Consider the following 19,570-nt stretch of genomic DNA (forward strand, 5'->3'; position numbering starts at 1 on the left):
GACACCAGTGAGAATTTAAGCATGCAGCATAATGGTAAAGCAATTAATAAGAGCAGTTGCTAACAGTTGCACAACAGAGGAGTGTTTTAAAATTCCTGTGCTCTTTAACAATAATGCAGAGAGACGCTGTGAAAGGGAAGAATAAAAAAAAAAAAAGCCTGGCATGGAAGGGACATTCCTTCAGTTCCTCTCAAAAGTTTGAAAAACCTCTGGATAGGAAAATACTATTGAGCAGCCAATTCTTTCCACATTTGGCTAAGCCCAATGCCCAAAATACACAGAACACTACTTCACTTTGAAAGGATTGCAATACTCCTATCTGAGTCATCTGAAAGCAAATAAAATGAGACCTAAACAAATAAACCTAATTGTGCATGGAAACAAATCCAGCTCTCCAGCTTCGCCATGGCTTTGTTTTTGTTAGTTTAAAGCCTGCATATGCAGTTTTAGTGGCATCAGGAGTTATACAAATATTGACAACAAATTGCCAAATGTTGTTTTTTTCCCCTCAGTGCACAGTGTGAAGAAGCTGGGGGAATGCTTCTAGGAACCTTCCCTGGTGCACTGAACCAAATCACAGCTTGATGGGATCTGCTCCAGCCTCTTCTCTGAAGGGTAGACACTAATGAGATTGAGCTTGTTGATTGTTATCGTCAAAGACTTTTATTTTTCACTCTGTGAACTCTGCTGAACACAAACTTAGGCTTTCGAAACGTAGCCCAAATGTTTGCACCATAGCCAGGGCATTGTCACATGCTCTGTCCTCCACCCCATGATTTGTTGCTAGTTTGTGTCATTCTTAACCTGCTTCTGGTGCTTCGGCCAGGAGAGAAACAAATAATGATGACAAGTGAGAAAACCAAGCTGCTTTCTGACATCCTTCCTTTAAAATGCTATTGCCACTTGCTGGTTGTGGAGAAGGGGCAGTTGCCTTGAAATACAAATCACTCATGAAATCCTGCTGTCATCTGTCAAAGGTAAATTTTGATCAAGTTGGTCCAAATCCTTAGCAGCTTGCAAGGAGAAATGAGAATATGTCAAATCTTGATCTCTCGCAAGCCAAAGTTAGCAAAAATATATTTACATTTGACTTTTAAATGAAGCCCAGACTTTCCTCTCACACAGAGCCAATGAAACAAACACATTTTCTTCTTCTTTGCCTCAAATTCACAAGACACCTACAACTTTTATTATTCTAGCTGGCTGCATAACAAGGTTTCCATTTTGCAAAAACATAATCTTTTAATCCCAGGTTAAAAAAAAAAAAAAAAGAAAAAAAAAGAAAGAGAAGGAAGAATTTTAGAATTGAATGAAGACCCCGAGAGTTTTCACACAAAGAAACCACAGAAATCAGACTCATGCACCCTCCACAAAAGCCCAACAGTTAAAACACTTATCTATAATACTGGAGAGATTAATTTATATTCCTATTTTTTCTAATTCATCCTAAGAACTTAGAACTTGGTCATGTACATCTTGGAGATCACCCAATGACCAGGTTATTGAACACCCTGCAGTGGACTCTCTCCTATTAGAAATTGCATGCTACACATAAGAAACTCCCCTAAGAATTTAATCACAAGTACTGAATTTCCAGGAAAAGTTTTAGGTTTTAGTTTTGACATTTCCAGCAAAAAAGTTCTTGACTGATTGTACATCTCTTTAGTTTCATTATTATAACGTCCATTCTTCAGTTATTGTAGCATTATATGCTCAGTACCTTCAGGAAGACCTCAGTTTATTCAGTAAGACATGCAGAAGCATCTACACAGGCTTTCTGTGTTGCATTTCTTACCATGGTGAGCACTTGCACAGTAAAGGGTGAATCATTAAATCAGTGGAAGGAAGGCATAGTGGAAAGGCATGAGAACTTGGGGGTTTGTGAGAAAGCGGAGGAAAAAAGATCCTCTCTATTTCACTAACTCTGGACCTTCGTAAAAAACCCAACACAATGCTTGGGACTGTTCGTGCTGTGAGCAAACACTGAAATATGACAAGGCATCAAGGCATGTTGCGTTACACGATATTCAGGCAGCTGCTGTGATGGCAGTTTCAATCCACCAACTGGTTCAACGAAACAAATCTGAAATGTAAAAGCTAGATTTCCACCAAAATATTTCATTAATATTACATGCATGTAAGTCAGGGAACTCAGACTACTAATCCCCGCAGCTACCCTGAGTCAGCCCTGGAGGACAAAGCAACAACGCAGCTGCACAGATAGGGTCTCAGAAGGTATTCTAGGTTTCAGTTTGCTGATCGGAGCGTGCAAAATTTCTCTAACAATGTTTTGTTAGTGTATTTTCTTTGAAATTTGTTGAAGGGGGAAAATACCCGTTGCTTTTCTGTGGAATGCAAGTATGAAATGACTGCACACCAACATATGAAGATAGCCAGATATAGCCAAATTTGTATGAACACCTACTAGTGGAAAGTCCCACCCTGTGCAACAGACCTCAGCAACATGCTTTATGTCAGAGGAGAAGAGAGCTGAATCTTCTTCCGTCCTTGATTGCAAATCGGGCACCAATGAGCTTCCATAGCATATGCCACCCTTGAAACCTGGCCCGCACTAAAAACAATCCCATCCCTCTGAAGCCCCAGCAGCCAGTCTGTCAGCACAGGGGGTGCGTTGCCATAAGCCCTCGCAAGAAGTGCGGACCCGTTGCGCACAGCACCAGAGCTTTGCTTGCCTCATCTCAGCTGAAATACCCCACAGGTCCCACTACATGGAGGAGGGAGAATGACCTATCGCCAAAAGTCACCAGCAAGGCAGGAGTATGACATACTTCCTAGCAAATTGAGAAAGCAGGCAGGAACGCAGGTTTTGTCTGATTTAACAAAGCACCTTCTCTCATGGAGAGATCCATTCAAGCCACTTTCAGATTTCCAGAGATTAAAGCAAGAGGGAATGAGGAGGAATAGAAAGGAAAGCAACATCTTAAGCTGTCTGTTAAACAGGCCAATATATATCTGGATAACAGATTACTGGACATAAAGGGCACCTCACCTGCCTACTCTCTCCTCCCCGCCTCTTCTGTCTCTCTTTCTCACCCACTCTTTCTCGGGCTGGGCACCTTCTTCAGCACTGAGGCAAGTCAATTAAAACCAAATAAAAACTATAAATATCACACATAGGAAGGAGACTGCCCTCCCAACGCTGACAGCTGCTGCTGCCAACCTGAACTGCACAGGGGCACCGAATGTCATCCCTCCTGACCCCCCCTCCTACCGGCTCCCTCACCCGACAGCTCCCAAGATGCGGAGGTGTGAGTCTCCCACCGCAGCATACAAACTCCCCCTGAGCACAACAAGGCAAACTGTCATTTTCCTCCCTGGCTGCCGTTGTGGATGTTCATGTCGATGTCTGCTCGCATGTGCGCAGTACTGGACACTGCGGAGTGTAGAAACTGTTCCATATGGCACATGAAATGAAATGTCCCGTGCAGAGAGCACCATGCTAGCAATACATTACAAAGCTGAATTTAGCAGTCGTGTTACTGCGTAGAGCCCCTGGTCTGTATTCAACTTGGCATGTCTGAATTATTAGAGGATAAATGAAAAAAATCATACTTCTCAGTTGATGAAAATGCAGGAAGAGTGGCTACTAGCAAGTCTGTGCACTTTATCTCCAGGTTTCTACCTGTCACTCTTCTGCTTGGTATTTGCCACAAGTTTAACTGTCTCTTACAATCTTCATTGTTCTGTTTAAATAGCTTTTACTTCTTCTTAACTTTCTAGGCCACCTACTTGTTTAATATCTGATCTTCTCATGCTAATTATTTGACTGCTATTTCTGAGACAGTTTGTCAAGTTATTTACCTTGCTGAAGTGACATAAGTTCTTCCCCCCCCCCATCCACCCCCTGTCTGTCTGGTTTCCCCCCTCTAGTCTGGCTGAAGTGACAAACTCTCTCCCCTAGCCAAACATTTGTTTTTACAAGGTATTTTTATACCATCACCTCTTCCCTGCATCTCCCCCGCCTACCCACCACAAACATATGCTGTGGTGGGAGGACATTCTGGTTTCACATCATTTGCAATGTTAAGGTGACAAATTTCCCCTCCTTCAAGTCTTCCCCCCCCCAAGATCTGGTTTGTAAAATGCAGATGGCAAAGGGCTAGTTTTTCTTTGCCTTTTTTACCCTCTGCATGGAGATGTCTTTCTTTGCTTAGTGGAAGAGAAAGCAAAAAACCGCTTGATTTATGTTATTTGAAACCTATTTATGCTGTAAAAACATTCAAAAATACAGAGAAAGAATATTGTCTGTGTTGATAGATTCCCTTTATTCATCCCAAGGAAGACAGGAATGGTGAAGATTTCCAAGAAAGTAGGCAAATGTAACCACCCTACTGACTTCATTAGTCTATCACAGTCTGTTTTCCCCTGTATTAAAATGCACATGCAGTCACATTCGCACAGTAAAAACAACCTCAACTGTTCTAAGCATCAGGCTTGGAACCATGAAAAACATGACTGTGGCCTTCATCATACCCAATTAGGGGTAACATGTACTCAGCAGTGATACTGGTGTGGTGGAGAAATGCCTAAGCCAGCTTTAAATTAGGCAGGAACAATCTAGTTAAAACAGCACAGAGCCCAAATTGGGCTCAGCCACTCTAAATATTTACCCTACTCTGAGCTAGAGGTTGCAGGACCATACATACTACCACAACTGGAGAACTTCCAGTACCTACATTCACCACTGCAAAGCTAGATCTGATGTGCTAAACATCCTGGTCATTCTAGCAGCATACGTGCATGGAATGGGCCAAATTAAGACTGTTTATAAAAAGACTGAGTTTACATGGCAGGATGGCTGAAAAATGCTTTTTATACGGAGACTGTATCTGTTCAGCACACACCATTAGACTTTCTGAAGCAGGAAAAAGTCTTATTCCCTGTCCTAGGACCACGGTTAATATTGTTCCAGCATGTCAGCTGCATTTTAATTCCCGTTTTATGCAGAACTTTTAGTGCAACACAAGACAACCAAAAAAATTATGCATCAATAATGCATCTTTGTTAATTTAATCTTATGATTTTGTCTCATATAAGAAGATAAATTTGAAAAACAAAACAGGGTGGGTCAACTCATCACCAGCAGCAGGGGAACAAAAAGGGAAAGTACTAAACAGTGAAATTTATTTATACTGTGTGGCAACAGGCTCCAGAGAACAAATTATTAGCAGAAGGAGCCACTCACAGCACATGCAAGGCTTTCCTAAAATCAAACAGATACGGGTGTCACTACGGGCAGCCATGGAGCAGAGAGAATGAAGAGAGAGGAAAAAAACCCTCTCCACAGACTGACAACATTTTGTAGTTAAGGGACTCAGAGCAGAACATGGGTAGTGCCTTTTGTTTCACTTTGGTTCTAGCAAGGTCATTTGGGGAAAATGTCCGCAGAAAACCACCAGGAGTGAGCTGAGCAAAGGAGAAGGGAACAATGCAAGTTTCTCAGTAAAAAAGTACACAAGTTGGAAGGACATGAGCTGTTTGTGCATTCCAAGAATTTTTGGAGATTGCCCCCTTTTGCATGTTGTGGAAAAGCGAGTAGAGGATGACTAGACCATCGCAGAGGAGCCATCCACCACAATTATCTGGGGATAAATTGGAGAGGAGGAGCCATCCCCCGATCATTTCTGGAGCTATCAGTCTCCAGGGCTCTGCTGGAAACTGTTCAGGGCAGTACAGTTCTGCTGGCTCCTAACTCATCGCCTAACCCCTGGCACATACACAGAACCAGGTGATATTTATTTGGCAGCACATTCTTTACTAGAAAAACAATATGAAATCCCTGCATTAACACCCTGCTGTTGGCTAAAGATACAGTCCTCTTCTGTACACCACTGAAGACTAACAAGTGACCTCTGGATATCAAAATAAGCACCCGAAGAGGTATCTGTTGGTCCATGAGGAAAATACGCATGCACATGAAGAGACTACTTCTCTCCCTTCAGGGTCACTGGACATTTCCCTGTATTAGTCATTAGCTGAACGTTCACTCAGCAGGCAGACATGGCACAACCTAGCCTGAACCTATTTTCACTAGTGATAATCTACTCAGTATTTCACTTTTTCCATTTTCCTCCCCTCAGAAGCAGTAGAAGAGAGACGTATCTTTGTGGACGTATCTTTGTGACTTGCCTTTTGTCTTCCGTCCAGGTCTTGGATTTTTTTTGCTCCTAAAAATAGGGCAAATGTATCTTCACACTAAAGCGACTGCAGCTCATGCGTACCCACCTGAGCTAGCCGTGCAGTGGCCCACTCGGGTCCCGTCACCAATGTAGCTGCATTGGCATGACCTCAGCACCAGATGCAGAAACCATCTATGCAGCTAAGGAAACACTCGGCCAAGCAGCCATAGCACTACCAAACTCAGTGTAGGCTATGTGGATGGCAGCATCCAAAACAGGCAGTATAAAGCTGGCTCAAATATGTCTGGTATTAGCCTACCTTTGTTAACACTATCAAAATGTTCAGATTTTGGGTGACAGATGCTGCATCAGCACAAAAGCATTCCCACAGCAGTAAACACTCTTGGCTGGACCACTGCCTTTTCTTGAGCTCTGATTGGCTTCAAGTAAATACAGTCATTTACTGCATGTTTCACCTTGTCGTGGAACATCTGCTGTCCATGAGGAGCCAAATAGCAGACAGACTCTCAGTCCTCCTGAGATACCTCTGGCTAACAGCACGCATAGCTTTCCTCAGAGGCCAGCATGTCACTGAACAGTTGGCTTCCTATAAACCACTGCATGCTGTAGGTGTTTCCAGCTGCCTCACGCTGCATTTGTGTCACAGCCCGTGTTCCTGAGGAGCCTGTGAAGTGTAAGCCATGCTTTATACCTACCCCAGGAGCAGTGCATTTCTTATAAAGCAGCTCTTTCCATCCACAAAGCAGAAAATCAAGAGAAAAATCACTAGCTCTTGAGGGAAGGTCAGGAGTAGAGTGTGAAAGTAGCAGGGTTGAGAGCTAGTAACGCTGCTCAGCTTATTAGGAGAACATCTCTTCAGCAACAGGGAAGGATATGAAGAAAATAAATAGAGGAAGACCATGAGGATAGGGGTGAAGTCAGAGGGTACTGGATGGTCAAGACACACACAATGAACAAAATGCAAATGCTGGCTGAAAATGCACTGAGGGATTTAAATTTCATTCAAAACTTAGTAAGCCAATGAAAACATTCAAAGGCAAAGGTAGATATGGCAGGAGCCAAAGGAATTTTTGCTGTAGGACTGTCAGTAGACTGAAAGGAAAGTAAACAAAGCAGGACTGCAGCAGGCTGTAGGAATTTGGCTGCAATAAGCCCCGTCTGAGTCAGGCTGCTCACCATGGAGGAGGCAGTGTTAGAGATAAGGTCTGAGGGCATCACAAGGCTGCAGAAGAGGGAGCAGCTGGGGCAACCTTTGAGTGACATGAGGAAAAGGTAACATAAATTGCTCCTCCAAAATATGGAATAGGTTAAGGTAATGCCTAGATTCTGTATAATGTACTTTAGGAGAAGGTGAGCCAGACTCTTACCAGTTTAAACGTTTGTAGAGTCTGGTTACTCTCACTGTCTGCAAAGGAGCTACTCTCAGTTTACACCAGCTTAAACCTTGTTCCCCTCCATACGCAGTATTAACCATCTTGGTTTTAACCACGCAATGGTTTCAAGCAAGAGCGCAAAGTCATGCTAATCCAGCCAGGAATTCCTCCGTGCTCCCTACCACCCAGAGAAGTTTGGATATCACAAACAGGTAATGACAGATGGTGGTACATAGACCCCTGTGCTAAACTAGTTGAAGCCCAGCAGCTGAGGCTCTCCCTATGTATCTGAGAAGGTAGGCTGACATCTATTCCCTAGGAGAAAGAGGTGGGGTTTGTTGTTTGGTTTGGGGTTTTGTTTGTTTGTTTTAAATCTTTAGCCAAGCTGTTTTCTTTTATACTAACATGTTGTATTTGCCTGGCCTATCCAGTTTAATATAGATACAGGTTTCTTCACCCCTCTACCCAACTATCTCAGCAAGCTTGCCCCACTCTAAAATAAAACAGGATAGGTATATTGTTACCTTTTATTCAAGGCTGAAGAGTGGAAGCTGCTTCCACAAGGGCAAGATACACCCAACTAACCAAACCATGATATCTCATCTATGGGACAAGCAGAAGCCCCCCATCATCACTGGGCTCTGCACCTGTGGAATCTCCTACCACACACAAGGTCAACTTCACTGGAGTTGTTTGCCTCAGTGTAAGGCAGCAAATCATTCCTGCACCTGCACCACATTGCCTGCAAGAGCACCATCAGCTCCAGGACTCACACTACCAAGCTGAGCTCCAAGGAGTGGGGACAAAGCAGAGCACGCTTAGGGAGCTAATGTGTAGAAGAACATGCAGAAGTTTGACTGTGACTAAAGGGAAACTGAGGAGTCTACATTCCTATGTGTTCAAGAAAAAGCTCTTACTCCTTGTAACAAGGAGTATTCAGGGACTGACTTATTTTGAGAGTCAGCCTCTCTTTGGATAAGTACATCACATGAAGTGTGAACAGGAAGCCTGAAGCGTGGGCAGAAAGCAACCGTGGCCAGCAACTATGGTCACTCATGTAGTCTGTACAGGTCTGGTGCATCAATAAATGTATTAAAGTGACAACAGCTTTTGGAGGAGAGAGTGAAGATGACAGGCAGGTAAGGCGATCTTGTCATTGGTACACTCTACAGGCACATGGAAGGCTATCACCGTCTAAAACTTGGATTCTTTGCATTCCCATGAGTGTTGTAAACACCTAACTATTGGCTAGTTTTGGGGAGGGAACATTCATTCCCAGATCTTTGCACAACAAAACCTTCAAAAGATTTGTTTCCATCCCTGTGTAAAGAAAGGAACATAATTTTAAATCTCAGAATTTCAAGGAAGAGAACAATTGTTTACGACACATGTTTGTAAAGAAAATAGTCCAGTTGCGTCAAAGTACGTAATTTACCCTTACAGTACAAAGGTAAAGAGCCTTCAAACTAGACTGTTGAACTAAGAGCCAACGGGGGCTACATTTTAACCTTGCATTCAGAAAAATCTTGACAGTAACTACAAGGAGGCTCACCTTCCCCATCTACTGGTCAATGAGAAGACTGGATTTACACGACTATTAAAAGCATTACCACCAAGGCCCCGATTCAGTCAAATTGTCAAGTTCTCATTTCTAATTTTAAACAGATCTGTAAATGCCATTGACAGTAGCATTTCTGCAAGCACGTAAGTGCTTTGCCAAAGTGGAGCCTGAGGCTGATTGTTTAGTATGACAGGAGCAGAGTTATGACTTCTTTATGACCAAAGAGAAAAACGCATTATTTTAAAGAAAATACTAGGATAGCCTGTTCAGTAACACTGGCTTGTCAACCATGAAAAATTAAATAAACATGCCTTCTTTTCTTCTGAAGTGGGCTAAGGTCATCTAATACTCTAAATGGCAGCCTGCAGAACCCTTGTCACAAAGCAGCCATGTACGTTGCAGCTCAGCAAGGTCATCACCAGGTTACCATGGCTTCTTAGGGATTTTTTTTTTACTATAAGTATTGGTTTACTAAATAGAAAGTCAGATTCCCTAAAGGCCTGTTGAACTTTTACTTTCCATCACTGCATGCAGTGCATCCATCCTTCCCTTCAGGGAACAGGCTGGAGTCTAGAGTGAAAATGTGAAGTTTGGGTTGACTTGAAGAGACCTTTTACCCTACCCCAGGTAGGAAGACTTGTTGGATTTCTTGCTTTGAGCACAAGCCTCACTCTCATCTATGTTCTTTGAGGGCAGCACCTGCGCTCGTACTTTAACATCCCTCTGCTCCACAACCTCCCATGCTGGTTGCAAGCCTGATCAGATGTGCCTAAAGAGAAGCTACAGCCAAGAGAAACACCACCAAAAAGCATGGCAGCAAGCTGCCCACCAGGTAAGCCAATATACCTGCAAGCCGATTCACCACAAAATCTTACACCCAGCCATGCTCTCTCCGCAGGATCCCAGCAAGCCTACAACAGTTTGCTTAGGCAGATACTCAGTATGCAAGTAACTACATTTCCTGCGGGACACACAAGTCTCCTGCTGGGTCTTGAAAATTCTAAGCAGAGACAGGACTAAACTATCAGCATGTCTATCTAGGCCCAGGCAAGAGAGTTCAGAGAGGAGTTATTGTCACACCACAACAGAGAATGATGAACCATCATTGAGGAACCATCATTCTCAGCAAGCAGAGCCCACCATTGTCTTCAGGAAGCACAGCTGGCAAAGCACAAGTGTGACCATCTATCTTAGGGAGCTACGACTCTAGTTACCCATCAAACTCTGTGAGAATAAACCAGCCACAGCAGGGAAGAGACTGTAAAGGAGGAGGAGGAACAGCATCCCCACTGAGGCTCATTCATCTCAGGTGATAAACCTGAGAAGGAATTATGACTATTTTTAAATATATCATTTCTACAGCAGGCAAGGAAAGAAATCGTTGGCGGTAGATCTAGACCTCCTGGTGTATCAAGTGATGTGTTGTACATGAGAGTTCATAAAGCACATGCACTACTCTGAAGATCATCGCGAAAGGTTTGCTTAGCCTCCTCCCAGAAGTATATTTTGGGCTGAGTTATTTGTATTAAGGGTATGGTCAAACGTTTCTGAAATTGCTGGAGTCCAAGACTCTATAATGGAAAAAACAATGGACAATAGTGTCTTGGAGCAAATGTTTGCACCGCTTCACAATGGCAGCGTAAGCTGCGATCGAGCATTTCTAGCCGACATCCCTAGAGAGGTCACAAAAACGGCCAAGAGATTTCTCAGATGAAGCATTTAATAGCTAGCACCTCAGTTACCCCGGGACTGGGGTAGAAGCAACGCTGTCAGTGCCCAGAAGTGTCTGCAAGGGAAGTCCACTGAAGACAGGCCAAGGGCTACCTCCCCGAGTTCTCCGAGCATCACAAGCCTGCTGGGAGATGCCCCACGGGCACGCAATCACCTGGCATACTTGCATCAGACAGCGGGGATGCTGACAGCTAAGGTGTCACCCAGGACGGTGCACAGAGGTGTGAACTATGGGCAGTGCCCAGAACCGCTTGCAGTGTAAGCTGGATTCCTCAAGGGCAGGTGCTTTGGAAGTCCTGTAGCTAAGCATCCTTGGCTTCCTCAGTAGTTCCTCAGCTGCATGGGACCAACAGCACAACTTAGGAGTATTTCAATTCTTCAGCTTATAAAATACTGCGTGATCAAAGAGGGGCCAGAACTTACACCTGAGAAAACAGGTGCCACCTGTGCCTGGGCTTGTGAATTAATGCACAGCTCCCCGCACATGAAGGCCCACCCAGAGAAATGTACCTCCCAACAGCTTGGGATTCCTCCCTCCTGTGAGGATACACAGTGTTTAGCTCCCCACGTGGTCACTCCCAGAGCAAAGGCTTCAACCCTGTTGTGCTTGGGGGGACCTGTGGAGAGCAGCTGGTCAGGTGGAAGCTGCTGGAAAAGGAGCTATAACAGGTAGTTGTGAAAGAGGCAACCCTGCTGAAGAAAGATGCTGAAAGGATGCTGGCCCAGTTTTACTAGCCGTGGAGTCGTATTGCTCTCAAAAGTGGCCTCCACAGACAAGAGTCAGACTTCATTAATTCTCTAGTCCCTCATGGCAGACACCTTTGACAAGCCACATTCTGGTTTGTTAGGCTGGGAAAACCCACTCCGTTCCCTATATGAGGCCAGATTTAGATATCTGACTTGCATCACGGGCCCAAAGCTTATTATGTCAATCTGAGCTGATAAATAATCCAGAAACTGGCAAAAGCAAATGTTTGGCGAGAGCTTTGAATATAAACCAGACTTTAACTGAAAGCTATGACCACAACTGCAGACAAACCATTCAGTCTTTCTTTTTCTGTTGCCATCAATGTACACAAGACAATCCTCCTCATCCCATAACTCCCCAATCTCTGCCCCATTATCAGTGTTCAGAAACAATCTTCAATTGTTATTTGCATGGCACTTGACAGATTGAGAACCATTTTGGGGGTTTTTTTTGTAAAACAAGGTGAATCAAACATCCTTGTTCCTGGTTGTGAATAATTCTATAATTAATTACGTTAGCTATATACAATACCTTTGAGAGGGAAAATCTAGCACTATTGTTCTCTGAAAGAATTTATTTTCTTGGTTACATAACAGAATTGAATGCAATTTTTCTTCCCTTTTACCTGGGAACAAAGTCTGCATTCTTCAGCTGTGATCACTCAGGCTACTGGTCAGTTGTTTGGTTTTTTTAAAAAAAAATTATGCACAAGAAGAATACAAAGACAGGGTTCCCTAGAGACTGAACCATGTATTTTATATCAAAAGGCAATCTGCTTTCATTAGAAAATAAGCAGCACAGAAAATACTAAGCCAGAAGTTTCATTCTACATTCAGACACTTAGGAGTGGGCAATTATTCAGCTGATTAGTCTCTGTTTTGGGGGTTCTTCTGGGGTGCAGGGGTAACTATATCTTTAGTCACAGAAATTCTAAAATTCAAAACAAAGAAATAGGCAAAGCAACTGGTATATCACATTTTGCTACCACCACAAGCATTAAGAATATTCTTAAACATGCCACTCACCAGGAAATAAACATCAGAAGGAGCTGGAAATCACTGCTTTGCCACGACTCAGTTTTGACACTGTCACTTTCCACTCCCTTGCAGAAGTCCGGCAGCACCTTTCCAAGCACCACCTGCGCCAGGGCACACTGTAACATCCCACGGGATCAGCCAGCTCACTCTGACATCAAACTAGGCTCAGGTGTTGGAATCAGACCAGGGGCCAAGTCCCAGCTGGCAAATCTAAAATGACTTCCAGCCCAAGGGAAATGAGAGAGGAGTGTTTGGATAGAGTTTGCGTAGAGGGCTTCCAAATGGTAGTAGCCCTCCTTTAGAGAAATAGGAATACTGCCTAGGCCGAAGATCAATAGATGGTTTGGACTGTTTGAGGAGTGTTGCGGGGATGCTTCTCTTCTTGTCCTGGACTGGGCTGAGCAGTCCCCATTCTTTTGCTAGTGAGCAAAAGGAGTTTGCACAAATGTGACTGTGGCTCTTGCTTTGCTAGGTGGAGAGAAATGTGATTATCGCTCGTGCCCCACTGCATGGCTGCCTTGCAGCTGCCAAAGCCCTCCTGCCAGTGAGGCTTCAAAAAGGAGCATGGCTGGCCAGTTCACCCAGAAACAGCTCCTCACCTCTCCTGGCAGTGCAAACACCTCTTTGAAAGCCCGTTCCATCCATACTCTCACTAGGTAGTAACTGCTGGTTACCACTCCCTCATCTGTGGTGGGAAAAGCAAATACAGCTCTCTAGCTCTTCTTTGCACTATGGACATATAATGAGAGTGTTCATTAGACAGGCCCCTGCTGAAAGACTGAGACTTCACCATGACCCTGCATTTCCCTAAAAATACTGCAGGCCAAATGGAGCCTCCTGGCAAGACAGATAAATCCAGTCAATGCCACGTAGATCCCAGTGTCTGTCCCCTCAATAGAGCACAGAAGCTTATTCTGGCATTCATTTGTTATGCCATCTAACTAACACACAGCAAAGGGACAAAGGTGAACTCTTTAATCACTGTAAGGATGTTTTTTCTCCAGGGCAGGGGTGTCAAGTCAGGAGATGACCAACACTATAGTCCCTGGTATAATCTAATGAGCTTTGCACCAAAACACACAATGATACTTCCACATAGATTTCAGATGAGTAGGTACTGATTCTGCAGGGATGCCAGAGGTGATGATGTTTTGTACTTATCCAAGCTCGAGGGACTAGCTACAAGACAGCACATAATCCTGCGATAAAATTCTTTAGCAACTTAATCTGACTCTGGAGTTAGCCCTGCTTTGAGCAGGGGATTGGCCTAGATGACCTCCAAGAGTAACTTCCAATATATAGTCTGTGATTTTGTGATACCACTGCTTTTGAGACAGCACATCTGTGAAGGAACAATGGAAAGACTGCTTCTACCTCAGATCTGGGATTGGGGGTGCAACTAGAGTTAACATCACCCTGGCAAAGATTCTTGATGACCTTTGTGATGAATAAAATGCAAACACAGCAGAAACATACTGGACAGATCCCTAACATTCAGAGCAGGCTTGTGGCATTATGCTTTCACCTTGTTTGGGGCAAGGGTGTTCCTGCCCAAGGAATGTCTTGGGTCCTTTACTATGCATAATTCCTCTTGAAAAACTCCCTGTCACTTCCTACAACACCAAATATATGGAGCAATATTATACTAAATATAGTAATTCCCCAGATGCGCAGCCTCTGCAAATTTCAGTGGATGTGACCCTTCCTTCATTACTTTATTGCTGTGATGTTTTCTATGGTAACACAAGATGGTAAATCTATTAGAATTAAGAGGAAGACTTTCACCATAACAGCTGGCATTCAACTCATAAATACTCATATGAAGCTGACCATAAAGAATACACTTAGATAATACACTTAGAATATGTAAATAGTAAATAGGGTATGAAATTGGATAAAGTAAGACATCTTTAGAATTTCTAGGATCCAACAGAGCATACAGATTGTATTCCAGGTAGTTCCTAAAGGGTATGACAGTTGACAAATTAATCACAAAGTATCATGCCATCAGTATCATTCCACTAAAACCATTGGCACAACTGAAATATTACATTTTTACCTTTATCTGTATCTCTTCTGTGATTCTAAAGGATTGGAGCAAAGGGAAACTTCATATCTTCTTCCAAACAGTCATTATCTGGATGTCATGCCTGAGTTATCAGGAGCCTAAGTGATAGGCACCCAATGAAATGCGGAAACCAGAACCAGGTGTAAATTCTTTTGCACCCCCCTGAATAATTTCACTAATGAATACAGATGTGACAATTCACTTAATCCCATTTTGTCAATAAGGCTTGCTAACTGCCTTTCCTCTTCTGCAAGTTTGATGAGTGATGGTTTTTCTGTCTAAATAAAACCAGCCTTGTGTTCTTGTATTATGTTTACAGCAATTTTCTGTTAGCCAGGCCTGGTTCTTATGAGTCAATAATCGATGACACAGAGACAGGATGAATATAAGCTCCTGAGCTTTTGAAAGGAACCAATAGCAGCAAACATCTCTGTTTTCTGCCTGGGATGGAGAGGCATGTCACTCTCACGATATTTAGGTACTTCTAACAGACCCAGTCTTTCATTTTATATGTGTTACAATGCATCCAGACAGAAAGAGTATGAGGATGTCTGGGTACTTCTGGGACTTCTTTTGGAAAAACTCTGCCTAGCTGTTATTCTTTCCAGAAGAGCACACAAGAATCATGGCAAACTCTGAACTGATGAAAAGCAGAGACACAAATGAAGACTCCTACAGTAGCACACATCAGAGTATTAATCTTGCTACCTAATCGGGTAACCAGCTTGTCAACATGACAAAAATTCAGGGGATATATTCTATCTGGACTTTAGCAAAGTGTTTGGAGCAATGTCACGTGGGAAACAATCAGTAGCTGCAAGAATTGTAAGCCAAGTATGGAAGTAGCTAAAGCGGAAATGACGAATGGGAAGTCATTGGCCTGGAGGGATTTTACTGGTAGCGTTCCTCAAAGAACTGTCCCAGGACACATTTAATGTAATTGTTTGGCACAAAAATAGCAGTATACTTGTGAAATGTTCTGATTAAACAACTTGGGAGGCAATGTCAGTGCAAAAGAATAGCTGGAATGGTAGCTATGGGACAAAATCTAAGTGTACTAAGTGCAATAAGGAATAACAAGAGTTTTTGCTATGAACCAAAATCTTGTCAGCTGAAAACAACTAGGAGGAATTCTGAGACATACTAGTAGGACTGCCAGACTTCCTGTACGAGAATGCCTTCCTTAGATCCTCAGTGCTCCTTACAGGCTCCTTCATCTAGGGGTGCTGCTGGCATTGTTGCGTTGATCCAGAGGCAGAGAGAGGTAGGCAGGGAGCAGGCAGCAGAGGTCACAAAATCACATAACCCATACTAAAAACACACAGAAAATGCAGGGAGAAGTAATACCCCACAAGTTCTTAATATGGGACATGGGATTTTGGACTGAACTATGAGATATTTGTTGTATGGGACATCCAGCAAGCCTATGTAAGCCACTCACAGGGTAACTATAAGGACCGGGGGAATGGAGCTTATTTCAGAGGAAGCTACAAGCAGAGAGTGAAGATTGTGTTACTAAGATTACCTGCTTTCCAGGCTTCAGAGGACTCCTAATGGTGCTGTTCAGCCAGTAATGGCGCAAGTTAGAGTTCTTGTATGAACCTTCCTCATATCTGTAGATGGGAGGAGATCTAGATCTAGAGCTGGCCTAGATCACTGGCACCCCAAAAGTCACAGGGAGCAAATGCTTCTGGTTAATATCCACAGTGGTTTCTCTTCATCCAGGGTGGAAGAATAAATACATTGCTAAACTGTGCCTGAGCCATCCAGTTCTGGGAGTGAATGGGTGGCTGAGGAGAAGGACTCCTCCTACAGGAATTTCTGGTGAAGCAATGGGAGTACCTTCCTCCTCTACCCTGATTGGTATTGCTGATATACACTGTACTGAATTACAGGAAGAAATTGAAAGCAAAGGAGGCACCTTTCCCTCGGGCCTGAAAGATACTTTTCAACATAAGGTCCCTTCCAGCCCAAGCTATTCTATGATTTCTGACCTCTCAAGGTAGGCTACAGTGAAGGTTAGTTATACAATTTCTCCTTAGATGCTCTCTTCTCATGATAACCTCCTTGTCTTGACTAGGAACTTTCTTTAGAAATGTTTACCTCTGATCTGCTGGGGAGGAAACAGAAAAGAGGGGAAGTGGTATCCCAACGTGCTCTGTGAGCAGCAGAGCCTATGAAGGTTGTATTCCAATGGATTTATGTCCTATGTCCCTCATGCTACTGCCCATTCCCTTGACCAGTATGCCCTGTCCCCTCTTCATATCCACCACCCTACCTCCAAAATCTTCCTCCAGGGTGACAGGAGGAACACTCTTTTCCCTGCAGTATCTCCAGTTCTTCCTCACCTCCTTTAACTGCCACCCAGCCTCCCCTGCCTAATACCTGTAGGTCTCTTAGAAGACTTTTAGCTACTTTTTTGGCATACAAAGGTCAGAAGGGAGGACTCATTGTTACAGAAGACAAGTGAAGTGGCAAGTCAAAATATTGAAAATTGCTGAGTCTCATAAAATTGCTGAGGCACCTGAGCCAGTAACAAAAGCTGACCAATGTTCTGTTTTTTTGTGCAACTGTAGTAACATTCATACTGGGTTGCATTTCAACTTACATGTATAAGTTTATACTCAAATTTGGAGATCTTCTAAAAAAACACTAGTATTGTGAAAAGCAGGTGAGTTTTCTGTTCGACTCCCAAAATGTAAAATTTCCATACATAGAGCACAATATTTCAGCAGTATAAAGTCCCGGGAAATTTCAGAAGTTGTTTCCTTTTGGAAAAGATTCTTCAAAACATTTCAAGTTCTTGCAAGCAAAATATCTGATTCCCACACAAATCCAGACCTATTTTTCCTCACCATGAAGAAAACTCAGACAAGAACCAAAAATGTTTTCTAGAGCATCAAAAAAACCCTACCACTGGATTTACCTTCATCATGCCTTGCAAGGAAGGGGAGTACTATTATTGCTATTTTACAGAAGTAACTGAAGCTCAAAGGCTAAATTACTTACCTGCTGCCAGACAAACATGTGGTGGAACAGGGAACTGACTACAACATTCCTAATTTCCAAGACAGTGTCTTAAACACTGCACCATTTTTCTTGCAAGGCCCACACAGTCTACACTATGCACAAATACACCTCAGATTGTAGCCTAGTATGTGAAAATGAGAGCTTTAATATGCTTTGATCTGCACTTTGTTTTTTGCTCTCTCCTGTTATACATTGTCCACATGGAAACAGTGTATATTCTACAGTACTTTCTCAGAAGCTGGAAAATAATTTCCTTCCACTAGCAAACATACTATTTGGGCTGCATGGCACCACAGGAAAAGCCAATGCAGATTTTCATTTACTGCTGTGTCTGCATGTTAACATGAAGAAGGTCACCAGGAGTGTACACAGTACCGAGAAAATGAGTAGTTAATTATTGCTAGACTGCAAGAAGGGAAAATATATTATTTATTTTGGTTTAGAAAACTGCAAATCACAAGAACTGCAAATCACAGGAACTGCTTCTTTTTCTGACTGTTTTTTGTGGAAGGGCATATGTACAGTAACATTTGCGATGATCGTTGGAGGCTATCCAATGTGCTTTGACTATTACAGAAAAAAAAACCCCCTTCTTATCAGTGGGAACAATCTCAATAAACAAAGTACAATATTCAGCAAGAAAAATCCCATTTTTCTTGCTCGTGTATAAGCTGGCAACTTGCCAATGTCTATTACCGTATTTACTCCTCCTGAAGTGTTCATGCTTGAAGGTTTCATTGCATCATCAACAGTCTACAATGCTTCAAAACTAAGCTCCTTTTAGATCAAAATACCAGATTTGCTCTTCACAGCACAAGTTTTAATTATTTCAAAGCTTATGAGCATACAACAGCAGGCTTAAACTTAGTACAACCAGATGTTTCTGTTGGGATGTCAAAGCACTGTTTAAAACTTTTCTCTAGTCCTCCAAAGGCTGAAGTTGTATTTGCTGTTCATATTCCAGCTAGGATAAATAAGCAAAATGCATTCATATTACAGAATAGATAACTGTTTTAAAAAAATTCTAAGAAGGCATTTTTATCAAATGTTTTGTCGCAACCTTTCTATCAGAACAATCAGAACAGGTGGACCAAAACTAGCAAATCAGTTCCTCTGCAAAAGGCAGACTAGTCCCTCCCAAATTATTACATACAATCACGCATAATTATAAACACATCTAACATCTCTGTGTGATTGTGTTGAAAAATAATAGTTGTTGCAGGCTACAAAAGTAGCAAAAACTTTTACTTCCAGACCAAGATAAGGAAAGAGTCCTAGGGAACACAATTTGCTATACTCAACTTCACCTGTTACTGGGTAGCTAGGAGAAGGAGAGGCTTATGTCCAGTGTCAATGAGCAGAGCCCAGAAAGCCAGCTGCAGGATTAGGACTTCCCACATGAGTCTTGGGCAAGCCTCCAGGTAACTGGCAAATGCCAGAGCAATTGTAGAAAATTCTGGAGAATTACTGCAGTATGTTCCTTGTTGACTTAACAGTTTTATCCAGACAGAATATCAAAGATTTGAAAAAGACATTTACTATCCTAACACTTTGAAGACATGGTCAATCAGGCCACTTTATTAGGTGGAATACAGCAAGTCAGAAGCGATGATCATTAAAACAAATGTACACCATTTTCAGAGTTTAGATTCACTTCAGTAGTATTCAACAGATATGGACTGCTGCAAATTCTGTACAGGCAAATACAAAACTTACCAAGCTTTTCTGCACTGGAAAGAACTAGAGATCACAACCAACAGACACGTACAGTTCTATAACGCTAAATAACTGAGTTCATGTACTCAGATGTTTTGCAATGTTTAAGTAATATGAAGGCAAAAGCCTCAGCACCTGCCAATGT

At 42.7% G+C, this 19,570-nt stretch overlaps 1 protein-coding gene across 2 annotated transcripts in view; it reads right to left on the reverse strand.

Moving 5' to 3' along the window:
- Nucleotides 1-16,435, reverse strand: part of RBPJ (recombination signal binding protein for immunoglobulin kappa J region) — a 155,911-nt gene extending 139,476 nt beyond the window's left edge. The window contains exon 1 of one of the 2 annotated variants that reach the window (XM_049795459.1): nucleotides 16,205-16,435. Coding sequence is in view for 1 of the 2 variants with exons in the window: in XM_049795444.1 (XP_049651401.1) it covers nucleotides 12,600-12,613 (14 nt within the window). In the remaining variant the exon portion in view is untranslated. Of the gene's footprint in view, nucleotides 1-12,599; nucleotides 12,724-16,204 lie in introns of those variants that run through there. The other variant, XM_049795444.1, reaches the window with a different exon arrangement.
- Nucleotides 16,436-19,570: the final 3,135 nt, after the last annotated feature.

Source organism: Accipiter gentilis, chromosome 3 (assembly GCF_929443795.1).
Source record: "Accipiter gentilis chromosome 3, bAccGen1.1, whole genome shotgun sequence".
Lineage (NCBI taxonomy): Eukaryota > Metazoa > Chordata > Aves > Accipitriformes > Accipitridae > Astur > Astur gentilis.